Below are 27,479 nucleotides of genomic sequence, written 5' to 3'. Positions count from 1 at the left end.
AGAGAAGAGCAAGTTACTGGCGAAGATGGATGTTGTCATTGGAAATATTACCACTAGAAGTTCTGTGACGGTTTCAGTAATGAGGGACAATTTTGCACTATACTTTGTCACCTCAAGGCAGAGTACACTGGCAGGATGACAGAGTGTGAGAGATTTGTGCCCTAACCAAACTTGTGTACCTTCTGGACCAACAGTATATACCTTTGCCAACCAAAGTTGGCTATCTTGTCATGGTCTTACTATTTTTAGCTTTAGGCCACAGGTGTGTACCTGGTTGTGTTTTATGCAAAGTATTTCACCTTTTAACAAAAGTTGTGTACATTGTTAGGAAATCACCAACAATAAACACAACTTTTTAGGTGAAATACTTTGCTTCAAACACAACCAGGAACACAACTGTGGCAAAAAGCTAAAATTTACCCACAGTTATATACCTGGTTTTGAGAACCTTTTTACCTTTGAAATACCCTGTATTTAACCTTTTTTTTAAACATATTTCGCCGCAGAAAGAAATGACAGACAACCAGTGTAAACAATAATTTAACTTTTATTTAAAATATTTTTTTTTGTGTAAACTGTTTTTAAAGTTAAAAAAACTTTTTTAATAAAGGTTTGAAACCAACCAAATGGGCATTTTTATTACAAAAAAAACATTATAACTCGGTGTAGTGTGGGGTGGAAATACTGCTGGAGGGGCTGCGGGACACTTCGACAATGGGAGTGTGGAGAGAGGACTGGGATCGTGGTGGGGAAGGAACAGTTAGAGGTGATGGTGTGGAAAAAGCTACAGAATGGGTGGACATGTGGGAGGCAGAAGAGGTGGTGGGCGGTGGAGTGGAGGGTTGGGCAGGGACTGTAGGAGCAGATGATGTTGATGGAAAGTTGTATGGGGAAGGAGTTTGGTACGGGGCAGGTTGCTGGAAGTGGGGAGATGTCTGGTACTGGGGAGGTTGCTGGTACTGGTGAGGTTGCTGGTATGTAATAGGAGGGGGAGGATGGAAAGTGGCTGGAGGGGGTGCAGATGTAATAGGAGGGGGAGGATGGAAAGTGGCTGGAGGGGGTGCAGATGTAATAGGAGGGGGAGGATGGAAAGTGGCTGGAGGGGGTGTAGATGTAATAGGAGGGGGAGGATGGAAAGTGGCTGGAGGGGGTGTAGATGTAATAGGAGGGGGAGGATGGAAAGTGGCTGGAGGGGGTGCAGGTGGAGGAACTACAGTGGTGGGAGGTGGAGGTTGGGAGGTAACCTGCTGTAGAGCACCGTGGCACGAATGCATTACATGCATCTGCTGGGTAGGAGATAGTGTTGCCATGCGCTCCACAACAGACCTGAAAAAGGTGTGGTTTGGCGAAGATCTTGCTTCTGAATGCATGGTTTGCAGAAGTGTCTTCACCTCCAGAATGCTGGAGTTGATCTGCTGAAAGCCTGCGGAGATTTGCTCTGACAAGACTTTTAGACAGTTCTGGAAAGATGCATTCAGATGCAAGAACTCTGGCGCATAACTCTTTTCCTGACCCCTCTGCCGCTGCCGCCCAGTACCCGCAGGTGTACTAGAGGTGGCAGGGGCAGAAGGGTGGGGTAAAGGGAAAGCGATCTCCTCACCAGCAGCTTCATGTAATGTAGGCGGCCACGATGCTCCTGTGCTGGTGGATGGGACAGATGGGTCGAATGTGTGGGAAGGCTGGGAAGGTGCAGATGTACCGGGGCGGTCGAAGTGTCCCTCGGTGCCGGTCTCCTCAGGGATCGCCTCAGAAGGGTCCAATCGTGCAGGCTCCCGAGTGCTGCTCACCGTGCTGTGGAATAAAGAGAAAAAAAAACAATTAAAATACTGACATGGTATGGCCCTGGCTGAAAAAAAAAAGTTACATCTAACATTTTTTTTCACATGTGGTGTGTAATATTTACCTTCTGGTGACCATTGTTTCCCGGAGGAACGACAGGGCTTGTGCGTACTTGTACTTGCTCCTGCGTCCTCCAGATCCACTCGGGGCCCGCATCTCTTTATTGAACTCCTTCTTGAAACGATCCCTCACAGACCGCCACCGCTTCACAATTCTGTTCCCTGAAACGAGAAAGGACAAAGTGGTTAGTATACAACATCAGTGTTTCCCAAACTCCAGTCCTCATGGTCCCCAGGGGTCATGTTTTCAGGATTTCCACAGTAAATAGAATCCTGAACACATGATCCGTGGGGACCACGAGGACTGGAGTTCGGGAAACACTGGTTTACATCAAGCAACCGGTACTGTATATACTTACGCTCTTTAATCTGGGCCCGAGCTTCGAGGTCCTCCCAGCGGCCCACAAGGAGAGAACAGATTTCCTCCCAGAGTCGTCGGGTAACGATCAGGTCAGCGTGGCGGCGGTCAGCCATATTCCAGAGCGGCTCCCTTTCTCTGACGAGATCGATGAGGCGGTCCACATCAATCCCTCCATCCTCACCGTCAGAGTCGGGAGCACGCTGTGAAGGCTGTTAAAGAAAAAGACAAAAATAACATAATTAGCCTCCACAAAAGAAATGAAATAAAAAGTGCAAAAAAACAAAGCAAAAATATTTATACTTACACGCTGGTGACCGCCGCGTAGCTGTCGCCGACGACCCTGGGAGGCACTGCGAGGACCTCTTGGCCGAGCCCCAGATTGGGAAGACTAGAGAAGAAAACAAAAAATGTTATGTCTTTGGATGTAGGCATTTGTTTGCTGTGTGTGGTCTGCAGAACATTGTTTTCTATGTGTTGTGTGTAGTGTGATGTTGTGTTTCTGCGTTTGATGCAAAAAACTTCCGAATTGTGAGCCCACTCCAGGTGTCTGTCCACCCCTTCCTTCTTCTTCTGGGAGCTCCTCTTCATCTTGTGATTCCTGTTTTGAAATAAAAGGCAATGAATAGACATATATTACAGAGATGATGGATTTTGGAAATAAAAACTTACCGTCAAACGCTGACGATGCGAGGGAGGGCTCCCAGAAGAAGATGTGCTGTCTTCCTGGTGGCCACACTCCATGCCTGTGGGTGGTGTTCCAGCTGCTGCCAGTGATGCCATTTCTGCTGCTGCTGCATCTATTGGGCGGCTGTTGAATAAAGAGAAACAAAGGGCCAATGAATATCTTGATATTCAATAGCCCTAGTTTGGAGGAATGGGGGATTTGATAATTACCGTCTCTCATCTGCTGCTGGCCTCCCCTCCTCAGCATGTTCCATTTGCTGCTCCATTTCGGGTGGTGGTGGTGCGGATGGTGCTGCAGTGGTCTCCTGCCTTCTCCTGCTGCGCTTGGTTGCTTTCTTGGGTGGCATGTTCGGTGTGGCTGTGGGTCCCACTGTCTTGCTTTTATATATGTCTTGTGGGCAGAGCTACTGAGCATGCTCAGACCAAAAAAACCGGATCCGGCCACCGGATCCGGCTTTCGCCGGATCAGGCGCATTGCGGCGCTCATAGGCTTTCATTGTGTGAAAAAGACGGACGCGCCGGATCCGGCGTGTCCGGCTTTTTCGCCGGAGACAAAAAACGTTACAGTAGCCGTTTTTTCCAGACGCCGGATCACGACACATTGTCGGATCCGGCGAAAACCGGATGAAACGCATGGCCATCCGGCGCGATCCGGCGCAAATGCAAGTCAATGGGGGGGAAACCGGATCTGGCATTGCATTTCGCCGGATCCGGTTTCTGTCAAAAGCGCCGGATCGCGCCTGACGGCGAAAACCTGATGTGTGAAAGAGGCCTTAGTGCTAAACTAAGTCCTGGAAGATTGAATTAATACCATCCTGATTGCTGATTATTTTTTAAGCGTCATCCCCTATTCGGGCATACGTGTATCATAGGCGGGATTCGGGACTTACCTCAAAGTCAGAATGAAGAGCTGCTCTGTAGGACCCGGCTCGTCCACACATTACACAGGCATTGGATTGGTTGGCAGCAGTATGGACAACCAGCCTGGCCGCCATTATGGCCCGTCAGCTCTGGTGGCCAAGTTGATCTCCAGGCTAGCTTTTGTGTACACGTTGCAACGTTAGCGAGTCAGCCCACGTGTCCATGGCTCGCCAAACTAAGGAGAACGCATCCTATGTACATAAGTTACAAGGTTCCCGCTGATGAAAGTGTTGCCGTTTCCATCGCTGGGACCTCGCCGTCCCTGGATGTCGCGTCTGACGGTAACATTTTTTTTTTTATCAGAAAAGCATCAACTCCAAAATCCAAGCAAAGCAGGGAAATAGAAGTTACACCTGATAATTTCCACGGACGCCGTTCAGACTGGAAGCTGAGAGCTTTTACACTGTAATGGAACTCCAAGGTGACTCTCGAGCCGTTGCATTTACCCGATGATGGGCGCCAAAGTGGTGGCGCGGAGATCGCGCTGCATTATACATGTGATTTGTGGAATTACGTTTATTACATCGGGGTCATCGCTTCCATTCCCGTCCTCTGCATTGTACAAGTTATATATTCCATGTTCTAAGAAATGTCTAATGTTGTAATTTTCCAAGAAACACTGGAGCGCTAGGAATTCCTGCCTCTCAGAGCAAAGAAAAGCATCTTATGTTTCAGGGTCGCTCTATGCTTTCTGCTTTTGTCTCGCAATTTATTTGGTTGCTGCGATACCAGATACAGCCACTGGACAAGAGTGGCGCTGTTTCTAGGGTAATAAAATAGTCCTTTACCGTGGACTGACAGACAAGGCTGCTTGTGATCTTTGTTTGCTCCCTTCTGTTGTCCTTCATCCTCCTCTGTAAAATCCCTGCATCCAACCGCTGGCGGTGTACGGCTCTGGTCACACTTGTGCGCACTCTTTTGTGTCAAGTTCCCTTTGCTCTTTGATGGACAAATCAAGAGTATGAAGCTGATAGGCCCGTTATACCTAAAGGGTTGTAAAAGTAATGACACCCTGACACACAAAAGTAATTAGTGACCCGCTACTGTACAATGTAGAAGAAGCCAAGCACAAACCGCAGAATTCTGCATGCAGCTCTGAAAGGTTCAGGATGAAACCTCATCATCTCAAGATCAGTACAAACAAGTAAAGTTCAGAACGTATACAGTGATTTCACAAGCAGAATAGTGAGTGCAGCTCTGGGGTATAATACAGGATGTAACTCAGCATCAGTAATGTAATGTATGTACACAGTGACTGCACCAGCAGAATAGTGAGTGCAGCTCTGGGGTATAATACAGGATGTAACTCAGGATCAGTAATGTAATGTATGTACACAGTGACTGCACCAGCAGAATAGTGAGTGCAGCTCTGGAGTATAATACAGGATGTAACTCAGGATCAGTAATGTATGTACACAGTGATTTCACAAGCAGAATAGTGAGTGCAGCTCTGGGGTATAATACAGGATGTAACTCAGGATCAGTAATGTAATGTATGTACACAGTGACTGCACCAGCAGAATAGTGAGTGCAGCTCTGGGGTATAATACAGGATGTAACTCAGGATCAGTAATGTAATGTATGTACACAGTGACTGCACCAGCAGAATAGTGAGTGCAGCTCTGGAGTATAATACAGGATGTAACTCAGGATCAGTAATGTATGTACACAGTGATTTCACAAGCAGAATAGTGAGTGCAGCTCTGGGGTATAATACAGGATGTAACTCAGGATCAGTAATGTAATGTATGTACACAGTGACTGCACCAGCAGAATAGTGAGTGCAGCTCTGGGGTATAATACAGGATGTAACTCAGGATCAGTAATGTAATGTATGTACACAGTGACTGCACCAGCAGAATAGTGAGTGCAGCTCTGGAGTATAATACAGGATATAACTCAGCATCAGTAATGTAATGTATGTACACAGTGACTGCACCAGCAGAATAGTGAGTGCAGCTCTGGGGTATAATACAGGATGTAACTCAGGATCAGTAATGTAATGTATGTACACAGTGACTGCACCAGCAGAATAGTGAGTGCAGCTCTGGAGTATAATACAGGATGTAACTCAGGATCAGTAATGTAATGTATGTACACAGTGACTGCACCAGCAGAATAGTGAGTGCAGCTCTGGGGTATAATACAGGATGTAACTCAGGATCAGTAATGTAATGTATGTACACAGTGACTGCACCAGCAGAATAGTGAGTGCAGCTCTGGAGTATAATACAGGATGTAACTCAGGATCAGTAATGTAATGTATGTACACAGTGACTGCACCAGCAGAATAGTGAGTGCAGCTCTGGAGTATAATACAGGAGGTAACTCAGGATCAGTAATGTATGTACACAGTGATTTCACAAGCAGAATAGTGAGTGCAGCTCTGGGGTATAATACAGGATGTAACTCAGGATCAGTAATGTAATGTATGTACACAGTGACTGCACCAGCAGAATAGTGAGTGCAGCTCTGGGGTATAATACAGGATGTAACTCAGGATCAGTAATGTAATGTATGTACACAGTGACTGCACCAGCAGAATAGTGAGTGCAGCTCTGGAGTATAATACAGGATGTAACTCAGGATCAGTAATGTATGTACACAGTGATTTCACAAGCAGAATAGTGAGTGCAGCTCTGGGGTATAATACAGGATGTAACTCAGGATCAGTAATGTAATGTATGTACACAGTGACTGCACCAGCAGAATAGTGAGTGCAGCTCTGGAGTATAATATAGGAGGTAACTCAGGATCAGTAATGTAATGTATGTACACAGTGACTGCTCCAGCAGAACAGTGAGTGCAGCTCTGGGGTATAATACAGGATGTAACTCAGGATCAGAAATGTAATGTATGTACACAGTGACTGCACCAGCAGAATAGTGAGTGCAGCTCTGGGGTATAATACAGGATGTACACAGGGACTCCACCACGTATTGTGATTCAATTTACATATGAATTATATATTGGGAATAAGTTGTGAGTGTAATTCTCTACGTTGGATATTTGATGCATGTTTATCACCTGTTCTGTACACAGTTTGTTGACAACTCATTGACAGTTTTGAAGTTCCTGACTTCTCATTTGTTCTTGTCTAGGTGTTGGTACCAGAAACTACTACAGAAAAATTGGATATGAACTAGAAGGACCCTACATGGTAAAGAGACTTGACTAAATATGGCAATCAAGGGTCTTTAAGATGGAAGAACAAAAAGAAACGACCTCCTTGAAAGCAATCCTGCCAGTCAGAGCAGAGGAGAATGAACTTGATTTGGTCGTTGTCGGCTTCAGAAAATGCTGCATTTTCATTGTGAATGAACAGCAGGAGCTTCGCTAATTTTGCTCTTCCTTTTGGGTATAGATACATGAGGCTAGTGCTCAGCTTTGTCATGGCCTTTCTCCTCTTGTAAGTGATCTTGTGATCTAAGATTTTTCTGTTTTGTTTTTTTTCTAAATAGCCAAATATTATGTTATTTATACCGAAATAAACGCACAGTGCTCTCCGATAAATGGTGACGGCTTCCAGCGTCCATTTCCGAGAAGGAAGTAGAGATCTCCAGATTTATCCAGAAGAATCCCAACTTTTGTGCCTGCAGTGATTCGCCTTTTCTTGAGTTCCATGAAGTCAGGAAAAAATGTTGTTCCTTATAGGTATCGCAAATAATAATTGGTATTGCTGGGCACGCGCTTAAAGGGGTTTTCTCATCTTTAGTGAGTAAAATTGCAAAGTTCTTGTAAAATGGGGCAATTTTGAGTCTACCTCTTCATAAGAATCCTCATCAAGAACAGAGGGACTTATTGCTCATTGTCTAGGTTACCGTCCACCTCGGCAGACTATCAGAGATGGTCCATCTCCAATGCAGTGAGCACAGGGCTTACAAGCTCTTTACTAAACTTGCAAGCGCTGCTCTAAAGCTTGTTGTATCCTGATGCTGCAAATAGAGACTTCACAGTCCGGGTCACCGGCGAAGCCTTCTCGCTTGGACACGTTTGGTAACCGCTTATTCCATTTAAGAACAAAGGATCGCATCCAGAAAAAACAATCTTTCTTTCCAATGATATATTAATAATGTTTTTGGTGTTTGGTGTTCTCTTACTCGACATTTGCGACCATGTTAAAGTGCTTGTCAACTTCAAAAAAACCCTCAAACTTAGTCCAAAGTAGCATATTTTGGACTCTATTTGATAATTGATGTATCCATCGGGAACACAAATTCCATTTTTCAGGAGTTCAGATGGAACCTCTGATGTAGTCACATAAGTGCTGCCGACACGTGATGTTCACATACTGTAAATCTACTGGATGCCTCGGGCGGCAGCTTATCTTTTCTGCAAACAAAAGGGCTTGGATGTGGAAATTCAACATCTCCTAATCTGCTTTCCATCAACATCAACCATTGAAAATAGAACCATCACGCTTCTACCCGAAGCAAGACGGCACACGGCCACACAGAAGGAGTAGAAAGTTCTGCAACTAGGGAAGGATACAAGGGGGGCATCCCTGAAACTTGCCCTGCGTGACCCTGAGCTTCCTAGCATCGCTACACAGGTTCTTTCACCCCGTGCAGCGATCATGTATCCCTGTTTTACCCTAAGTACCACCCTAACTAGTGAGTAGGATAGCAGGAAGGCTAGTCCTGCTCCAACATAAAGACAGAGGGGAAACGGACCTGGATAAAATAAAACCGCAATCATACAAAAACACTTAATCGAGTGACAAAAGGGCCAAGGAGAGGATGAGGCAAGCCAAGTGGGAATAGAGACTGTGAGACACGCACACAAACCAGCTACATGCAGATATCTCCTGAAACATCTGCAAATGCCTGCTACTTTCTCTGCTCACACCTCCAGATCCAAACCAGGTAGTTGCACGCTATCACTGGCAACACCTGAAGCTTAGAGAAGAGTATTAAAACCAGAGGGAAGTGATGAACTCAGGGCCAGAAAGAGAGCTTCAGGAGACAAACAGGACTAATGAACCCTTGCAAGAACAGAGCAAGGAAAGCCTGAACTGCTAATAGGAAGGTGAAGCAGTTCTAACCAGCGCAGATGTACGTGTAACCAGACGTGCAATCTTCTGGCCCCACTCTACCACCCACTAAGAAGTCAGAGAAGATAACATCTCTTCCCCGCTATGAAAAGTCTTCCACATGGAAACCTCTGAATTTATCTCCATGGGTTTTATTGCCAGATTTCTCGGGGGCTCCATGTAGTGATACCCCTGAGTCCTGTCGACATTAGCGGCTTTCTTTCTCGTTACTGGTATATTTTGCTCGGTCATTCTGAATCACTTTTGCTTGCCGTACAATTATGGAGAACGTGTCTGGGCAGCTCTGTCCTTTCTACGAGAATGGATAAACAAATTTCCAAGCCATTCAGCGAGCCCCGCTGATTGAGAACCATTATTGAGCTTTCCAGGGAACTGACCGTTGACGTGACCACGAACTGTGATTTGGATTTACGAAGGACGGTTCCTGTGACCAGAATATGGAACTACAATTATATTGCGTCTGATGAAAAGCAAATCTGTGTATTGACCGAGCACTGACCGGAATGGTCTTCACCAGTCAGTTATGAGATGCACATTTATGGAAAGAGTCCGCTCTACATCGGAAGATGCCCAGTGTCCTACAGTGCAGGTTCTTCACCGATAAAACTGTTCATCCATAAACACATCAAATACCAATACTACGTAGTGCCACGCAAAGGCAGAAGTGGGTTTTATGTTACCATTGCTTAATATTCACTAATGGTGCCCATTAGAATTGAGCTAAAAGATTTGCAGGACCCACAATGGTAGTCCATAACCGGTGGACCAGAGCCTGGCGAAAATCCTACTCCCTGCGGCATCCTATGATTATCAGTCCCCGTCAACTTCTTATGTATGTCCAGCCTCAACATAATGAGATTACGGGGTCCACTAATCCGAGGAGCTCTGCTCTACCGTCCATGGTCCATTGAGGTTGTACAAATTTTTTTGCTCAACCGTGTAGCATTTTGTTAGAAATATATTTACACGGTGTACAGAATTATTTGGCAAGTTGTATTTTTCATGATCATTTTATTATTGAACATCTCCAGAGCTGTCATCATTCTAAAAGGCTAATAAACCTGAAACCAGAATATGCAACAAAGTCTCAGTGCGGTTTATCTTAGGAGAATTTCATTGTGTGCAAAATTATTATTTATCTAAAGGAAAAACTGAAATTCTCCATGTCAATTGTTTATTTCCATCTGTTACAGTGAGAATAAGAGCAAACAAACATACACACAGGCCGCCTTCTAAGGCTACTTTCACACATCAGTTTTTTGCCGTCAGGCAGGATCCGACTATTTTTAGAAAAAACGGATCCGGCATAAATTTTGGAGAATTGTAGAAACGGATCCGTTTTTCTGCTGGATCCGTCTAGCAGGTTATATCTGTTTCCTGGGGGCTGGCCAATTGGATCTGAGCATGGGCAGACTTAAAAAAACGGATCCGGTGGCTGGATCCGTCTTTTTCTGGATCCGGCGCCCATAGACTTTCATTGTGGCAAAAAGCCGGAAGCGTCGGATCCGGCGCTTCCGGCTTATTCGCCGGAGACAAAAAACGTTACAGTAGCCGTTTTTTCCAGACGCCGGAATGAGACAAGTAGCCGGATCCAGCAAAAAACGGATGAAGCGCAATGCCATCCGGCGCGATCCGGCGCTAATGCAAGTCAATGGGGAAAAACTGGATCCGGCATTGCATTTCGCCGGATCCGGTTTTACAAAAAAAAGCCGAATCGCGCCTTACGGCGAAAAACTGATGTGTGAAAGAGGCCTAAGTGTGATATAGTAAGATATATAGTAATATGGCCGCCCTTCTCAGTGTGATATAGTAATATATATATAGTCATATGGCCGCCCTTCTCCTCAGTGTGATATAGTAATATATATAGTAATAAGGCCGCCCTTCTCCTGAGTGTGATATAGTAAGATATATAGTAATATGGCCGCCCTTCTCAGTGGTGATATAGTAATATACATAGTAATATGGCCGCCCTTCTCCTCAGTGTGATATAGTAATATGGCCGCCCTTCTCCTCGGTGTAATATAGTAATATATATAGTAATATGGCTGCCCTTCTCCTCAGTGTGATATAGTAATATATATAGTAATATGGCCGCTCTACTCCTCAGTGGTAATATAGTAATATATATATAGTAATATGGCCGCCCTTCTCAGTGGTGATTATAGTAATATACATAGTAATATGGCCGCCCTTCTCCTCAGTGTGATATAGTAATATATAGTAATATGGCCGCCCTTCTCCTCAGTGTGATATAGTAATATATAGTAATATGACTGCCCTTCTCCTCAGTGTGATATAGTAATATATATAGTAATATGGCCGCCCTTCTCCTCAGTGTGATATAGTAATATATATAGTAATATGGCCGCCCTTCTCCTCAGTGGTGATATAGTAATATATATAGTAATATGGCCGCCCTTCTCCTCAGTGTAATATAGTAATATATATAGTAATATGGCTGCCCTTCTCCTCAGTGTGATATAGTAATATATATAGTAATATGGCCGCCCTTCTCAGTGTGGTATAGTAATATATATAGTAATATGGCCGCCCTTCTCAGTGGTGATATAGTAATATACATAGTAATATGGCCGCCCTTCTCCTCAGTGTGGTATAGTAATATATACAGTAATATGGCCGCCCTTCTCCTCGGTGTAATATAGTAATATATATAGTAATATGGCCGCCCTTCTCCTCAGTGGTGATATAGTAATATATATAGTAATATGGCAGCCCTTCTCCTGAGTGTGATCTAGTAATATACATAGTAATATGGCCGCCCTTCTCCTGAGTGTGATATAGTAATATACATAGTAATATGGCCACCCTTCTCCTCAGTGATGATATAGTAATATATATAGTAATATGGCCACCCTTCTCATCAGTGGTGATAAAGTAATATACATAGTAATATGGCCGCCCTTCTCCGCAGTGTGATATAGTAATATATATATAGTAATATGGCCGCCCTTCTCCTCAGTGTGATATAGTAATATATATAGTAATATGGCACCCTTCTCATCAGTGGTGATATAGTAATATACATAGTAATATAGCCGCCCTTCTCCTGAGTGTGATATAGTAATATATATAGTAATATGGCCGCCCTTCTCCGCAGTGTGATGTAGTAATATATATATAGTAATATGGACGCCCTTCTCCTGAGTGTGATATTGTAATATATATAGTAATATGGCCGCCCTTCTCCTCAGTGTGATATAGTAATATATATAGTAATATGGCCGCCCTTCTCCTCAGTGTGATATAGTAATATATATAGTAATATGGACGTCCTTCTCCTCAGTGTGATATAGTAATATACATAGTAATATGGCCGCCCTTCTCAGTGGTGATATATTAATATATGTAGTAATATGGCCGCCTTCTTAGTGTGATATAGTAAGATATATAGTAATATGGCCGCCCTTCTCCTGAGTGTGATATAGTAAGATATATAGTAATATGGCCGCCCTTCTCCTCAGTGTGATATAGTAATATATATAGTAATATGGCCGCCCTTCTCCTGAGGGTGATATAGTAATATATATAGTAATATGGCCGCCCTTCTCCTCAGTGTGATATAGTAATATATATATAGTCATATGGCCGCCCTTCTCCTCAGTGTGATATAGTAATATGGCCGCCCTTCTCCTGAGTGTGATATAGTAAGATATATAGTAATATGGCCGCCCTTCTCCTCAGTGTGATATAGTAATATATATAGTAATATGGCCGCCCTTCTCAGTGAGATAGTAATATAAATAGTAATATGGCCCCCCCTTCTCAGTGTGATAGTAATATATATAGTAATATGGCTGCCCTTCTCCTGAGTGTGATATAGTAATATATATAGTAATATGGCCGCCCTTCTCCTCAGTGTGATATAGTAATATATATAGTAATATGGCCGCCCTTCTCCTGAGTGTGATATAGTAATATACTGTATATAGTAATATGGCCGCCCTTCTCCTCAGTGTGATATAGTAATATATATAGTAATATGGCCGCCCTTCTCAGTGGTGATATAGTAATATATATAGTAATATGGCCGCCCTTCTCCTCAGTGGTGATATAGTAATATATATAGTAATATGGCCGCCCTTCTCCTCAGTGTGATATAATAATATATATAGTATTATGGCCGCCCTTCTCAGTGGTGATATAGTAATATGGCCGCCCTTCTCCTCAGTGGTGATATAGTAATATATATAGTAATATGGCCGCCCTTCTCAGTGATAGTAATATAAATAGTAATATGGCCCCCCCTTCTCAGTGTGATAGTAATATATATAGTAATATGGCCGCCCTTCTCCTCAGTGGTGATATAGTAATATATATAGTAATATGGCTGCCCTTCTCCTCAGTGGTGATATAGTAATATATATAGTAATATGGCCGCCCTTCTCCTCAGTGTGATATAGTAATATATATAGTAATATGGCCGCCCTTCTCCTCAGTGTGATATAGTAATATATATAGTAATATGGCCGCCCTTCTCCTCAGTGGTGATATAGTAATATATATAGTAATATGGCCACCCTTCTCATCAGTGTGATATAGTAATATATATAGTAATATGGCCGCCCTTCTCCTCAGTGGTGATATAGTAATATATATAGTAATATGGCTGCCCTTCTCATCAGTGGTGATATAGTAATATATATAGTAATATGGCCGCCCTTCTCCTCAGTGGTGATATAGTAATATATATAGTAATATGGCTGCCCTTCTCATCAGTGTGATATAGTAATATATATAGTAATATGGCCGCCCTTCTCCTCAGTGGTGATATAGTAATATATATAGTAATATGGCCGCCCTTCTCCTCAGTGGTGATATAGTAATATATATAGTAATATGGCCGCCCTTCTCCTCAGTGTGATATAGTAATATATATAGTAATATGGCCGCCCTTCTCCTCAGTGTGATATAGTAATATATATAGTAATATGGCCGCCCTTCTCCTCAGTGTGATATAGTAATATATATAGTAATATGGCCGCCCTTCTCCTCAGTGTGATATAGTAATATATATAGTAATATGGCCGCCCTTCTCCTCAGTGGTGATATAGTAATATATATAGTAATATGGCCACCCTTCTCATCAGTGTGATATAGTAATATATATAGTAATATGGCCGCCCTTCTCCTCAGTGGTGATATAGTAATATATATAGTAATATGGCCACCCTTCTCATCAGTGTGATATAGTAATATATATAGTAATATGGCCGCCCTTCTCCTCAGTGGTGATATAGTAATATATATAGTAATATGGCCGCCCTTCTCCTCAGTGGTGATATAGTAATATGGCCACCCTTCTCCTCAGTGATGATATAGTAATATATATAGTAATATGGCCGCCCTTCTCCTCAGTGGTGATATAGTAATATATATAGTAATATGGCCGCCCTTCTCATCAGTGTGATATAGTAATATATATAGTAATATGGCCGCCCTTCTCCTCAGTGGTGATATAGTAATATATATAGTAATATGGCCGCCCTTCTCCTCAGTGTGATATAGTATAGCAATACAGCGCATGCATAACGCCTTTTTGTATGACCAAACAACTCAATCTTTGTTTCATCAGTCCACAGGACCTTCTTCCAAAATGTAACTGGCTTGTCCAAATGTGCTTTTGCAGACCTCAGGCGACTCTGTTTGTGGCGTGCTTGCAGAAACGGCTTCTTTCGTATCACTCTCCCATACAGCTTCTCCTTGTGCAAAGTGCGCTGTATTGTTGACCGATGCACAGTGACACCATCTGCAGCAAGATGATGCTGCCGGTCTTTGGAGGTGGTCTGTGGATTGTCCTTGACTGTTCTCACCATTCTTCTTCTCTGCCTTTCTGATATTTTTCTTGGCCTGCCACTTCTGGGCTTAACAAGAACTGTACCTGTGTTCTTCCATTTCCTTACTATGTTCCTCACAGTGGAAACTGACAGGTTAAATCTCTGAGACAACTTTTTGTATCCTTCCCCTGAAAAGCTATGTTGAATAATCTTTGTTTTCAGATCATTTGAGAGTTGTTTTGAGGATCCCATGATGCCACTCTTCATAGGAGAATCAAATAGGAGAACTACTTGCAAGTGGCCACCTTAAATACCTTTTCTCATGATTTGATACACCTGGCTATGAAGTTCAAAGCTCAATGAGGTTACAAAACCAATTTAGTGCTTCAGGAAGTCAGTAAAAAGTAGTTAGGAGTGTTCAAATCAAGAAAATGATAAGGGTGCCCATACTTTTGCACCGGTCAAATTTTGTTTAAATGCAGATTGCACATTTTCTGTTAGTACAATAAACCTCATTTGAATCCAGAAATATAACTGAGTCCATCAGTTATTAGATATATGAAACTGAAATAGCTGTTGCAAAAACCAAAATTGTTATAAAGAAAAAAGGTTAACATTAATAGGGGTGCCCAAACTTTTACATGTGACTGTAGTAATATGGCCGCCCTTCTCCTCAGTGTGATATAGTAATATATATAGTAATATGGCCGTCCTTCTCCTCAGTGTGATATAGTAATATATATAGTAATGTGGCTGCCCTTCTCCTCAGTGGTGATATAGTAATATATATAGTAATATGGCCGCCCTTCTCCTCAGTGTGATATAGTAATATATATAGTAATATGGCCGCCCTTCTCCTCAGTGTGGTATAGTAATATATATAGTAATATGGCCGCCCTTCTCCTCAGTGTGATATTGTAATATATATAGTAATATGGCCGCCCTTCTCCTCAGTGGTGATATAGTAATATATATAGTAATATGGCCGCCCTTTTCAGTGGTGATATAGTAGTATATATAGTAATATGGCCGTCCTTCTCCTCAGTGTGATATAGTAATATATATAGTAATGTGGCCGCCCTTCTCCTCAGTGTGATATAGTAATATATACAGTAATATGGCCGCCCTTCTCCTGAGTGTGATATAGTAATATATATAGTAATATGGCCGCCCTTCTCCTCAGTGTGATATAGTAATATATATAGTAATATGGCCGCCCTTCTCCTCAGTGTGATATAGTAATATATATAGTAATATGGCCGTCCTTCTCCTCAGTGTGATATAGTAATATATATAGTAATATGGCCGCCCTTCTCCTCAGTGTGATATAGTAATATATATAGTAATATGGCCGTCCTTCTCCTCAGTGTGATATAGTAATATATATAGTAATGTGGCCGCCCTTCTCCTCAGTGTGATATAGTAATATATACAGTAATATGGCCGCCCTTCTCCTGAGTGTGATATAGTAATATATATAGTAATATGGCCGCCCTTCTCCTCAGTGTGATATAGTAATATATATAGTAATATGGCTGCCCTTATCCTCAGTGTGATATAGTAATATATATAGTAATATGGCCGCCCTTCTCCTCAGTGTGATATAGTAATATATATAGTAATATGGCCGCCCTTCTCCTCAGTGTGATATAGTAATATATACAGTAAGGGTATGTGCACACACTGCAGATTCACCTGCGGATTTTTTCCCGCGGAACCGCAGGTAAAACCGCAGGTAAAGTGACCTGCGGTTTTGCTGCGGTTTGGCCTGCGGTTTTGCCCTGCGGTTTGACACCTGGACAATGAAATAGGTGGCAAACCGCAGCAGAATCCGCAGAAACAATTGACATGCTGTGGAAAAAAACCTGCAGCTTTTCCGCAGGTAAAAAAACGCAGCGTGAGCGCTGCGGTTTTGAAAACCCATAGGCTAACATGGTAAAGTACCATGTCTGCGGAACTGCTGCAGTTCTGCAGGGCCAAAACCGCAGCAAAACCGCAGCGTGTGCACATACCCTAATATGGCCGCCCTTCTCCTCAGTGTGATATAGTAATATGGCCGCCCTTCTCCTCAGTGTGATATAGTAATATATATAGTAATATGGCCGCCCTTCTCCTCAGTGTGATATAGTAATATACAGTGGGGCAAAAAAGTATTTAGTCAGTCAGCAATAGTGCAAGTTCCACCACTTTAAAAGATGAGAGGCGTCTGTAATTTACATCATAGGTAGACCTCAACTATGGGAGACAAACTGAGAAAAAAAAATCCAGAAAATCATTGTCTGTTTTTTTTTCATTTTATTTGCATATTATGGTTGAAAATAAGTATTTGGTCAGAAACAAAATTTCATCTCAATACTTTGTGATATATCCTTTGTTGGCAATGACAGAGGTCAAACGTTTTCTGTAAGTCTTCACTAGGTTGCCACACACTGTTGTTGGTATGTTGGCCCATTCCTCCATGCAGATCTCCTCTAGAGCAGTGATGTTTTTGGCTTTTCGCTTGGCAACACGGACTTTCAACTCCCTCCAAAGGTTTTCTATAGGGTTGAGATCTGGAGACTGGCTAGGCCACTCCAGGACCTTGAAATGCTTCTTACGAAGCCACTCCTTCGTTGCCCTGGCGGTGTGCTTTGGATCATTGTCATGTTGAAAGACCCAGCCACGTTTCATCTTCAATGCCCTTGCTGATGGAAGGAGGTTTGCACTCAAAAATCTCACGATACATGGCCCCATTCATTCTTTCATGTACCCGGATCAGTCGTCCTGGCCCCTTTGCAGAGAAACAGCCCCAAAGCATGATGTTTCCACCACCATGCTTTACAGTAGGTATGGTGTTTGATGGATGCAACTCAGTATTTTTTTTCCTCCAAACACGACTAGTTGTGTTTCTACCAAACAGTTCCAGTTTGGTTTCATCAGACCATAGGACATTCTCCCAAAACTCCTCTGGATCATCCAAATGCTCTCTAGCAAACTTCAGACGGGCCCGGACATGTACAGGCTTAAGCAGTGGGACACGTCTGGCACTGCAGGATCTGAGTCCATGGTGGCGTAGTGTGTTACTTATGGTAGGCCTTGTTACATTGGTCCCAGCTCTCTGCAGTTCATCCACTAGGTCCCCCCGCGTGGTTCTGGGATTTTTGCTCACCGTTCTTGTAATCATTCTGACCCCCACGGGGTGGGATTTTGCGTGGAGCACCAGATCGAGGGAGATTATCAGTGGTCTTGTATGTCTTCCATTTTCTAATTATTGCTCCCACAGTTGATTTCTTCACTCCAAGCTGGTTGGCTATTGCAGATTCAGTCTTCCCAGCCTGGTGCAGGGCTACAATTTTGTTTCTGGTGTCCTTTGACAGCTCTTTGGTCTTCACCATAGTGGAGTTTGGAGTCAGACTGTTTGAGGGTGTGCACAGGTGTCTTTTTATACTGATAACAAGTTTAAACAGGTGCCATTACTACAGGTAATGAGTGGAGGAAAGAGGAGACTCTTAAAGAAGAAGTTACAGGTCTGTGAGAGCCAGAAATCTTGATTGCTTGTTTCTGACCAAATACTTATTTTCCACCATAATATTCAAATAAAATGAAAAAAAACAGACAATGTGATTCTGGATTTTTTTTTCTCAGTTTGTCTCCCATAGTTGAGGTCTACCTATGATGTAAATTACAGACGCCTCTCATCTTTTTAAGTGGTGGAACTTGCACTATTGCTGACTGACTAAATACTTTTTTGCCCCACTGTATATAGTAATATGGCTGCCCTTCTCCTCAGTGGTGATATAGTAATATGTGTAGTAATGTGGCCGCCCTTCTCCTCAGTGTGATATAGTAATATATATAGTAATATGGCCGCCCTTCTCCTCAGTGTGATATAGTAATATATATAGTAATATGGCCGCCCTTCTCCTCAGTGGTGATATAGTAATATATGTAGTAATATGGCCGCCCTTCTCAGTGGTGATATAGTAATATATATAGTAATATGGCCGCCCTTCTCCTTAGTGTGATATAGTAATATATATAGTAATATGGTCGCCCTTTTCCTCAGTGTGATATAGTAATATATATAGTAATATGGCCGCCCTTCTCCTCAGTGGTGATATAGTAATATATATAGTAATATGGCCGCCCTTCTCCTTAGTGTGATATAGTAATATATATAGTAATATGGCCGCCCTTCTCCTCAGTGTGATATAGTAATATATATAGTAATATGGCCGCCCTTCTCCTCAGTGTGATATAGTAATATATATAGTAATATGGCCGCCCTTCTCCTTAGTGTGATATAGTAATATATATATAGTAATATGGCCGCCCTTCTCCTTAGTGTGATATAGTAATATATATAGTAATATGGCCGCCCTTCTCCTCAGTGTGATATAGTAATATATATAGTAATATGGCCGCCCTTCTCCTCAGTGTGATATAGTAATATATATATAGAAATATGGCCGCCCTTCTCCTTAGTGTGATATAGTAATATATATAGTAATATGGCCGCCCTTCTCCTCAGTGTGATATAGTAATATATATAGTAATATGGCCGCCCTTCTCCTCAGTGTGATATAGTAATATATATAGTAATATGGCCGCCCTTCTCCTCAGTGTGATATAGTAATATATATATAGTAATATGGCCGCCCTTCTCCTCAGTGTGATATAGTAATATATATAGTAATATGGCCGCCCTTCTCCTCAGTGTGATATAGTAATATATATAGTAATATGGCCGCCCTTCTCCTTAGTGTGATATAGTAATATATATAGTAATATGGCCGCCCTCACGTGAGCGTGACGTCAACTCCGGCCCTTCTCGCTAAGCATTACTGGGACCGGAAGATGCCGGGAGCGTGGTGAGAGGCGGGATAGAGTCCGAGGGCTGTCGGAAGGTGAGTATATAACTATTTTTTATTTTAACAGAGAGTCTAGAAAACCCGATGCGATAGAATCGGGCCACCATCTAGTTTATTATACTCCTGTTACACCTGGAGCTGATGTCACTGTTCTGCTGTTATCTAATGTATTGTACTCCAGTTACTCCCAGAGCTTCAGTTACTGTTCTGCTTTTACCTAATGTATTGTAGTCCAGTTACACCCAGAGCTGCAGTCACCGTTCTGCTCTTACCTAATGTATTATACTCCTGTTACAGCCAGAGCTGCAGTCACTGTTCAGATCTTAACAAATGTATTGTACTCAAGTTACACCCAGAGCTGCAGTCACTGTTCTGCTCTTACCTAATGTATTGTACGCAAGTTACACCCAGAGCTGCAGTCAGGCTATGTGCCCACGTTAGCGTTTTTAAACGCTCAGGAAACTGGTCCCCTTCCCAGAAAACGTGTGTTTTTTGCTGCGTTTTTTTTCCGCGCGTCTTTTGGACTATAGGAAATAGCCAAAAATGCGGACCTGAGCGGAAATTAATGAACATGCTGCGTTTTTTACCGCTAAGCGTTTCCTTAGCGGTAAAAAACGCATCCATTGGCACAAAAAGACCAAAATGCATTAAAATGAATGGGATGCTTCTTTTAAGCGTTTTTGATGCGGTTTGACCCCGAAAAACGCATCAAAAACGCTTAAAAAAACGCAACGTGGGCACACAGCCTCACTATTCTGCTGTTATCTAATGTACTCCTGTTACACCCAGAGCTGCAGTCAATGTTCTGCTGTTACCTAATGTATTGTACTCCAGTTACACCCAGAGCTGCAGTCACTGTTCTGCTTTTACCTAATGTATTGTAGTCCAGTTATACCCAGAGCTGCAGTCACCGTTCTACTCTTACCTAATGTATTATACTCCTGTTACAGCCAGAGCTGCAGTCACTGTTCAGATCTTACCTAATGTATTATACTCCTGTTACACTCGGAGCTGCTGTCACTGTTATGCTGTTATCTAATGTATTGTACTCCAGTTACTCCCAGAGCTGCAGTCACTGTTCTGCTGTTACCTAATGTATTGTACTCCAGTTACATCCAGAGCTGCTCACTGTTCTGCTGTTACCTAATGTATTGTACTCGAGTTACACCCAGATCTGCAGTCACTGTTCTGCTGTTACCTAATGTATTGTACTCCAGTTACACCCAGAGCTGCAGTCACTGTTCTGCTGTTACCTAATGTATTGTACTCCAGTTACACCCAGAGCTGCAGTCACTGTTCTGCTGTTACCTAATGTATTGTACTCCAGTTACACCCAGAGCTGCAGTCACTGTTCTGCCTGTGTAATGAGCGACGCAGCTGTGATGCCTTTAACGGCTGTAATGTGCCTGTACAATAAGCGATGCGGCCGTGTTGCCGCGACGACTATATATAATATATATATATATATAATATATATAGAAATATGGCTGCACCCTTATAATTGTTACAAAACTTGAAGTATTTCTCCTAGAAATTTATTATAGTTAGACATGTTTTGTTATACACATGTTTATTTCCGTTGTGTTTATTGGAACAGCACAAAAAAACAGAAAAAAAAGGGGTAAATTGTACATGACTTCACACAAAACCCCAATAATATTCTGGACAAAATTGTTGGCACATTTCCAAAATTGTGGTTAAAGATCTTTGTGTCAAGCATATGATGCTATGGTTCGATCATCCATTGCCATATGTTGGCGGTGCCATCTCATATACCACCACGTTACAGCTCGGATGAGCCGATCCTCAGCCACCATCTATATACAGTATATAAAGCTGAGTGTGTGTGTGTATCGACGATGTCAATGGTTGCAATGGCGACGATGTCATAATGAGTATATGGGCACGGAACTATGGGATGGAGGATATGTATGATGGGTATATGGGCACGGGACTATGGGATGGAGGATATGTATGATGGGTATATGGGCACGGGACTATGGGATGGAGGATGTGTGTGATGGGTATATGGGCACGGGACTTTGGGATGGAGGATGTGTGATGGGTATATGGGCACGGAACTATGGGATGGAGGATATGTATGATGGGTATATGGGCACGGGACTATGGGATGGAGGATATGTATGATGGGTATATGGGCACGGGACTATGGGATGGAGGATGTGTGTGATGGGTATATGGGCACGGGACTTTGGGATGGAGGATGTGTGATGGGTATATGGGCACGGGACTATGGGATGGAGGATATGTGTGATGGGTATATGGGCACGGGACTATGGGATGGAGGATATGTATGATGGGTATATGGGCACGGGACTATGGGATGGAGGATGTGTGTGATGGGTATATGGGCACGGGACTTTGGGATGGAGGATGTGTGATGGGTATATGGGCACGGGACTATGGGATGGAGGATATGTGTGATGGGTATATGGGCACGGGACTATGGGATGGAGGATATGTGTGATGGGTATATGGGCACGGGACTATGGGATGGAGGATGTGTGTGATGGGTATATGGGCACGGGACTTTGGGATGGAGGATGTGTGATGGGTATATGGGCACGGGACTATGGGATGGAGGATGTGTGATGGGTATATGGGCACGGGACTATGGGATGGAGGATATGTGTGATGGGTATATGGGCACGAGACTGGGATGGAGGATGTGTGTGATGGGTATATGGGCACGGGACTTTGGGATGGAGGATGTGTGATGGGTATATGGGCACGGGACTTTGGGATGGAGGATGTGTGATGGGTATATGGGCACGGAACTATGGGATGGAGGATATGTATAATGGGTATATGGGCACGGGACTATGGGATGGAGGATGTGTATGATGGGTATACGGGCACTCGACTATGGGATGGAGGATATGTATGATGGGTATATGGGCACGGGACTATGGGATGGAGGATTTGTGATGGGTATATGGGCACGGGACTATGGGACGGAAGATATGTATGATGGGTATATGGGCACGGGACTATGGGATGGAGGATATGTATGATGGGTATATGGGCACGGGACTATGGGATGGAGGATGTGTGATGGGTATATGGGCACGGGACTATGGGACGGAAGATATGTATGATGGGTATATGGGCACGGGACTATGGGATGGAGGATATGTATGATGGGTATATGGGCATGGGATGGAGGATAATCATAATTTGTTATAACTAACCACAGTTACTATGCCCGGGCAACGCCGGGCTCTTCAGCTAGTTATATATATTTTATCTCCGCCGTTGTTCAGCATTCTTGTCTTCATCCCATAAAGCCGTTTCTTACATCCTTTATATAATGAATATTCTTCATGCTTTTTAAAAATAATAATAAAAAACAACATCATTTTTTCCTCCCATTTCATTATGTTCTTGTATTCTTGGAAGATGAAATAATAATAATAACATTGAACTGTTTATGAGACATATTAGCGCAGCGGAGACGGCAGCGGCGCGTTCAGACCCTATTGGCTTAATGATGACTTATGTTTGGAGCATACATTAGGCCAATGCAGAGATGGAGACACGGCGAGAAGAGGGAATTACCTCTATTAGCACAATACTCCGGTGCCCCATTCACACTGATGAAGCCTAAAGTGAAGATTCAACGAGCCAAGGACGGCGCAGGAAAATGCATCATATTAATAGAAAGAGGAAGGATGGTGTAAAATATCCGTATGACACCAGCTCTCATCTGTGCACATCCTCCTTACATAGGACTGCAGGAAACCCACAGCATCGACTGGACATCCCAGAAAACACGCCGCAAAAAAAAACAGTCCATCATAGGAATTTATTCTCCAGAAAATCTGATAATCCGGCGCATGATTCCAGCTAGAATGTTCACAGACTAAAACCAGAAAACCGAGATTCATCAGCTGTGTCATAAAAAGGAACCAAGAACCAGATAAATATCATCACTGGTGCCAGTGTCCCCGAAGTGTCATCATCACCTATGCACGACTTTCCACCAGCAGAATAGTGAGTGCAGCTCTGGAGTATAATGCAAGATATACACACGTGGTCAGAATTGTTGGTACCCCTCGTTTAATGACAGAAAAACCCACAATGGTAACAGAAATAAATTGAATCTGGACAGGCCTGGACAAAAATGATGGCACCCCTGAAAATGTGACATAAGGGACATGTTACATCGCGGTGTGTCCACTAATTATCATCACAGGTGTCTACAATCTTGGAATCAGTGAGTGGCCTGTATAGAGGCTACAGATACTCACTGTGCTGTGTGGTGACATGGTGTGTATCACACTCAACATGGACCAGAGGAAGCAAAGGAAAGAGTTGTCTCAGGAGATTAGAAAGAACATTATAGACAAACATGTTACAGGTAAAAGTTATAAGACCATCTCCAAGCAGCTCGATGTTCCTGTGACTACAGCTGCACATATTATTCAGAAATGTAAGCTCCATGGGACTGTAGCCAACCTCCTTGGACGTGGCCGCAGGAGGAAAACTGATGACAAATCAAAGAGACGGATAACACGAATGGTAACAAAAGAGCCCAGAAAAACCTCTAAACAGATTTAAAGGTGAACTCAAGCGCAAGGAACATCAGTGACAGATCGCACCATCCATTGTTGTATGAGCCAAAGTGGACTTCATGGGGGACGACCAAGGAGAACACCATTGTTGAAAAAAAATCATAAAAAAGCCAGATTGGATTTTGCCAAACTACATGTTGACAAGCCACAAAGCTTCTGGGAGAATGTCCTATGGACAGATGAGACAAAAATTGAATTTTTGGCAAGGCACATCAGCTCTATGTTCACAGATGGAAAAATGAAGCATATCAAGAAAATAACACTGTCCCTACTGTGAAACATGGAGGAGGCTCTGTTATGTTCTGGGGCTGCTTTGCTGCATCTGTCACAGGGTGTCTAGAATCTGTGCAGGGTACAATGAAATCTCAAGACTATCATGGGATTCTAGAGAGAAATGGGCTGTCCAGTGTCTGAAAGCTTGGTCTCAGTCGCAGGTCATGGGTCTTGCAACAGGATAATGACCCAAAACACACAGCTATAAACAGCTATAAAGCAGAGGGTGGTTATAAATGGTATATTCTCTAACTGGGTCGCTGTGACCAGTGGGGTACCGCAGGGGTCGGTGTTGGGACCTATTCTCTTCAACATATTTATTAACGATCTGGTAGAAGGTTTGCACAGTAAAATATCAATATTTGCAGATGATACAAAACTATGTAAAGCAGTCAATACAAGAGAAGATAGTATTCAGCTACAGATGGATCTGGATAAGTTGGGAACTTGGGCCGAAAGGTGGCAGATGCAGATTAACATTGATAAATGTAAGGTTATACACATGGGAAGAAGGAATCAAAATCACCATTACACACTGAACGGGAAACCACTGGGTAAATTTGACATGGAGAAGGACTTGGGGATCCTAGTTAATGATAAACTTACCTGGAGCAGCCAGTGCCAGGCAGCGGCTGCCAAGGCAAACAGGATCATGGGGTGCGTTAAAAGAGGTCTGGATACACATGATGAGAGCATTATACTGCCTCTGTACAAATCTCTGGTTAGACCACACATGGGAGTACTGTGTACAGTTTTGGGCACCGGTGCTCAGGAAGGATATAATGGAACTAGAGCGAGTATACAGGAGGGCAACAAAATTAATAAAGGGGATGGGGGAACTACAATACCCAGAGAGATTAGCAAAATTAGGATTATTTAGTCTAGAAAAAAGATGAATGTGGGGCGATCTAATAACCATGTATAAGGGGACAATACAAATATCTCTCCGAGGATCTGTTTATACCAAGGAAGGTGACGGTCACAAGGGGGCATTCTCTGCGTCTGGAGGAGAAAAAGTTTTTCCACCAACATAGAAGAGGATTCTTTACTGTTAGGGCAGTGAGAATCTGGAATTCCTTGCCTGAGGAGGTGGTGATGGTGAACTCAGTCAAAGGGTTCAAGAGCGGCCTGGATGTCTTCCTGGAGCGTAACAATATTGTGTCTTACAGTTATTGTTAGGTTCTTTAGAAGGACGAAGATCTGGGGATTTATTTTGACAGAATTTTATAGGCTGAACTGGATGGACTATTGTCTTTTTTCTGCCTTCTTAACTATGTTACTATGTTACCCAAGAATGGCTAAGAGGAAAACATTGGACTATTCTGAAGTGGCCTTCTATGAGCCCTGACCTAAATCCTATTGAGCATCTTTAGGAAGAGCTGAAACATGCCGCCTGGAAAAGGCAACCTTCAAACACCAGACAACTGGAGCACTTTGCTCTTGAGGAGTGGGCCAAAATACCCGTCGAGAGGTGCAGAAGTCTCACTGACAATTACAGGAATCGTTGATTGCAGTGATTGCCTCAAAAGGTTGTACAGCAAAATATTAAAGGGATCCTGTCACCTGTTTTGACCGCTATAAGATGCGGCCACTGCCTTTCAGGGCTTATCTACAGCATTCTATAATGCTGTAGATAATCCCCCGGTCCGACCTGCAAGATAAGAAAAGTAATTTTTATTATACTCACCCGGGGGGGGGGGGGGGGGGGGGGGGGACGGGCGGTCCGAAGAGGTCCTGTCTGATGGGTGTCGCAGGATGCCGTCCTGCCTGCATCGTCGCTCCCCGGCATCGTGATCCTGCAGAGGCGTACATCTCTGCCCTGTTGAGGGCAGAGCACAGTGCGCAGGCGCCGGGAAAGGTCAAAGAGGTCTGGCGCCTGCGCACTGCAGTACTTTGCTCTGCCCTCAACAGGGCAGAGAAGTACGCCTGCGCAGAAGCGTGATGCCAGACAGCGACGAAGCAAGCAGGAGGGTGGCGGTGCATGTAGATGGGCGGCCCCGGACCTGTGACACCCATCGGACCGGACCGCCCCCGGGTGAGTATAATAGTTATTTTTCTTCACTTGTAGGTCGGATCAGGGGCTTATCTACAGCATTATAGAATGCTGTAGATAATCCCTGAAAGGCAGTGGCTGTAACTTATAGCGGCCAAAAGAGGTGACCGGTTCCCTTTAAGTTAAGGGTAGCATCAATTCTGTCCAGGCCTATTTCATGAGTATTATTATTTTTTTTTTTTAATTCTGTGGAAGCATGGCTGAAAAGCAATGTCTGACTTTCATTTGTTCATTTTCATAGATTTTTGATTTGATATTACTTTTGTCAGATTCAAGTTATTTCTGTGACCATTGTGGGTTTTTCTGTCATTAAACGAGGGCCAACAATTGTGACCATGTGTGTAACTCAGGATATGTCCAGGATCAGTAATGTAATGCATGTACACAGTGACTGCACCAGCAGAATAGTGAGTGCAGCTCTGGAGTATAATACAGGATGTAACTCAGGATCAGTAATGTATGTACACAGTGACTGCACCAGCAGAATAATGAGTGCAGCTCTGGAGTATAATACAGGAGGTAACTCAGGATCAGTAATGTAATGTATGTACACAGTGACTGCACCAGCAGAATAGTGAGTGCAGCTCTGGAGTATAATACAGAAGGTAACTCAGGATCAGTAATGTATGTACACAGTGACTGCACCAGCAGAATAGTGAGTGCAGCTCTGGGGTATAATACAGGAGGTAACTCAGGATCAGTAATGTAATGTATGTACACAGTGACTGCACCAGCAGAATAGTGAGTGCAGCTCTGGAGTATAATACAGAAGGTAACTCAGGATCAGTAATGTATGTACACAGTGACTGCACCAGCAGAATAGTGAGTGCAGCTCTGGGGTATAATACAGGATGTAACTCAGGATCAGTAATGTAATGTATGTACACAGTGACTGCACCAGCAGAATAGTGAGTGCAGCTCTGGAGTATAATACAGAAGGTAACTCAGGATCAGTAATGTAATGTGTGTACACTGTGACTGCACCAGCAGAAT

At 43.2% G+C, this 27,479-nt stretch overlaps 1 protein-coding gene across 2 annotated transcripts in view; it reads left to right on the top strand.

Annotated features, from left to right (window-relative positions):
* Positions 1–7,377, top strand: part of ELP3 (elongator acetyltransferase complex subunit 3) — a 134,091-nt gene extending 126,714 nt beyond the window's left edge. For both annotated transcript variants that reach the window (XM_073586335.1, XM_073586336.1), the window contains one exon: positions 6,966–7,377. In XM_073586335.1, coding sequence (XP_073442436.1) covers positions 6,966–7,042 — 77 coding nt within the window. In that variant the 3' untranslated portion in view covers positions 7,043–7,377. The remainder of the gene's footprint in view (positions 1–6,965) is intronic.
* Positions 7,378–27,479: the final 20,102 nt, after the last annotated feature.

This window comes from Dendrobates tinctorius, unplaced genomic scaffold (assembly GCF_039654945.1).
Source record: "Dendrobates tinctorius isolate UK_male_01 unplaced genomic scaffold, ASM3965494v1 ptg000093l, whole genome shotgun sequence".
Lineage (NCBI taxonomy): Eukaryota > Metazoa > Chordata > Amphibia > Anura > Dendrobatidae > Dendrobates > Dendrobates tinctorius.
This window is presented reverse-complemented; position numbering and strand designations above follow the sequence as displayed.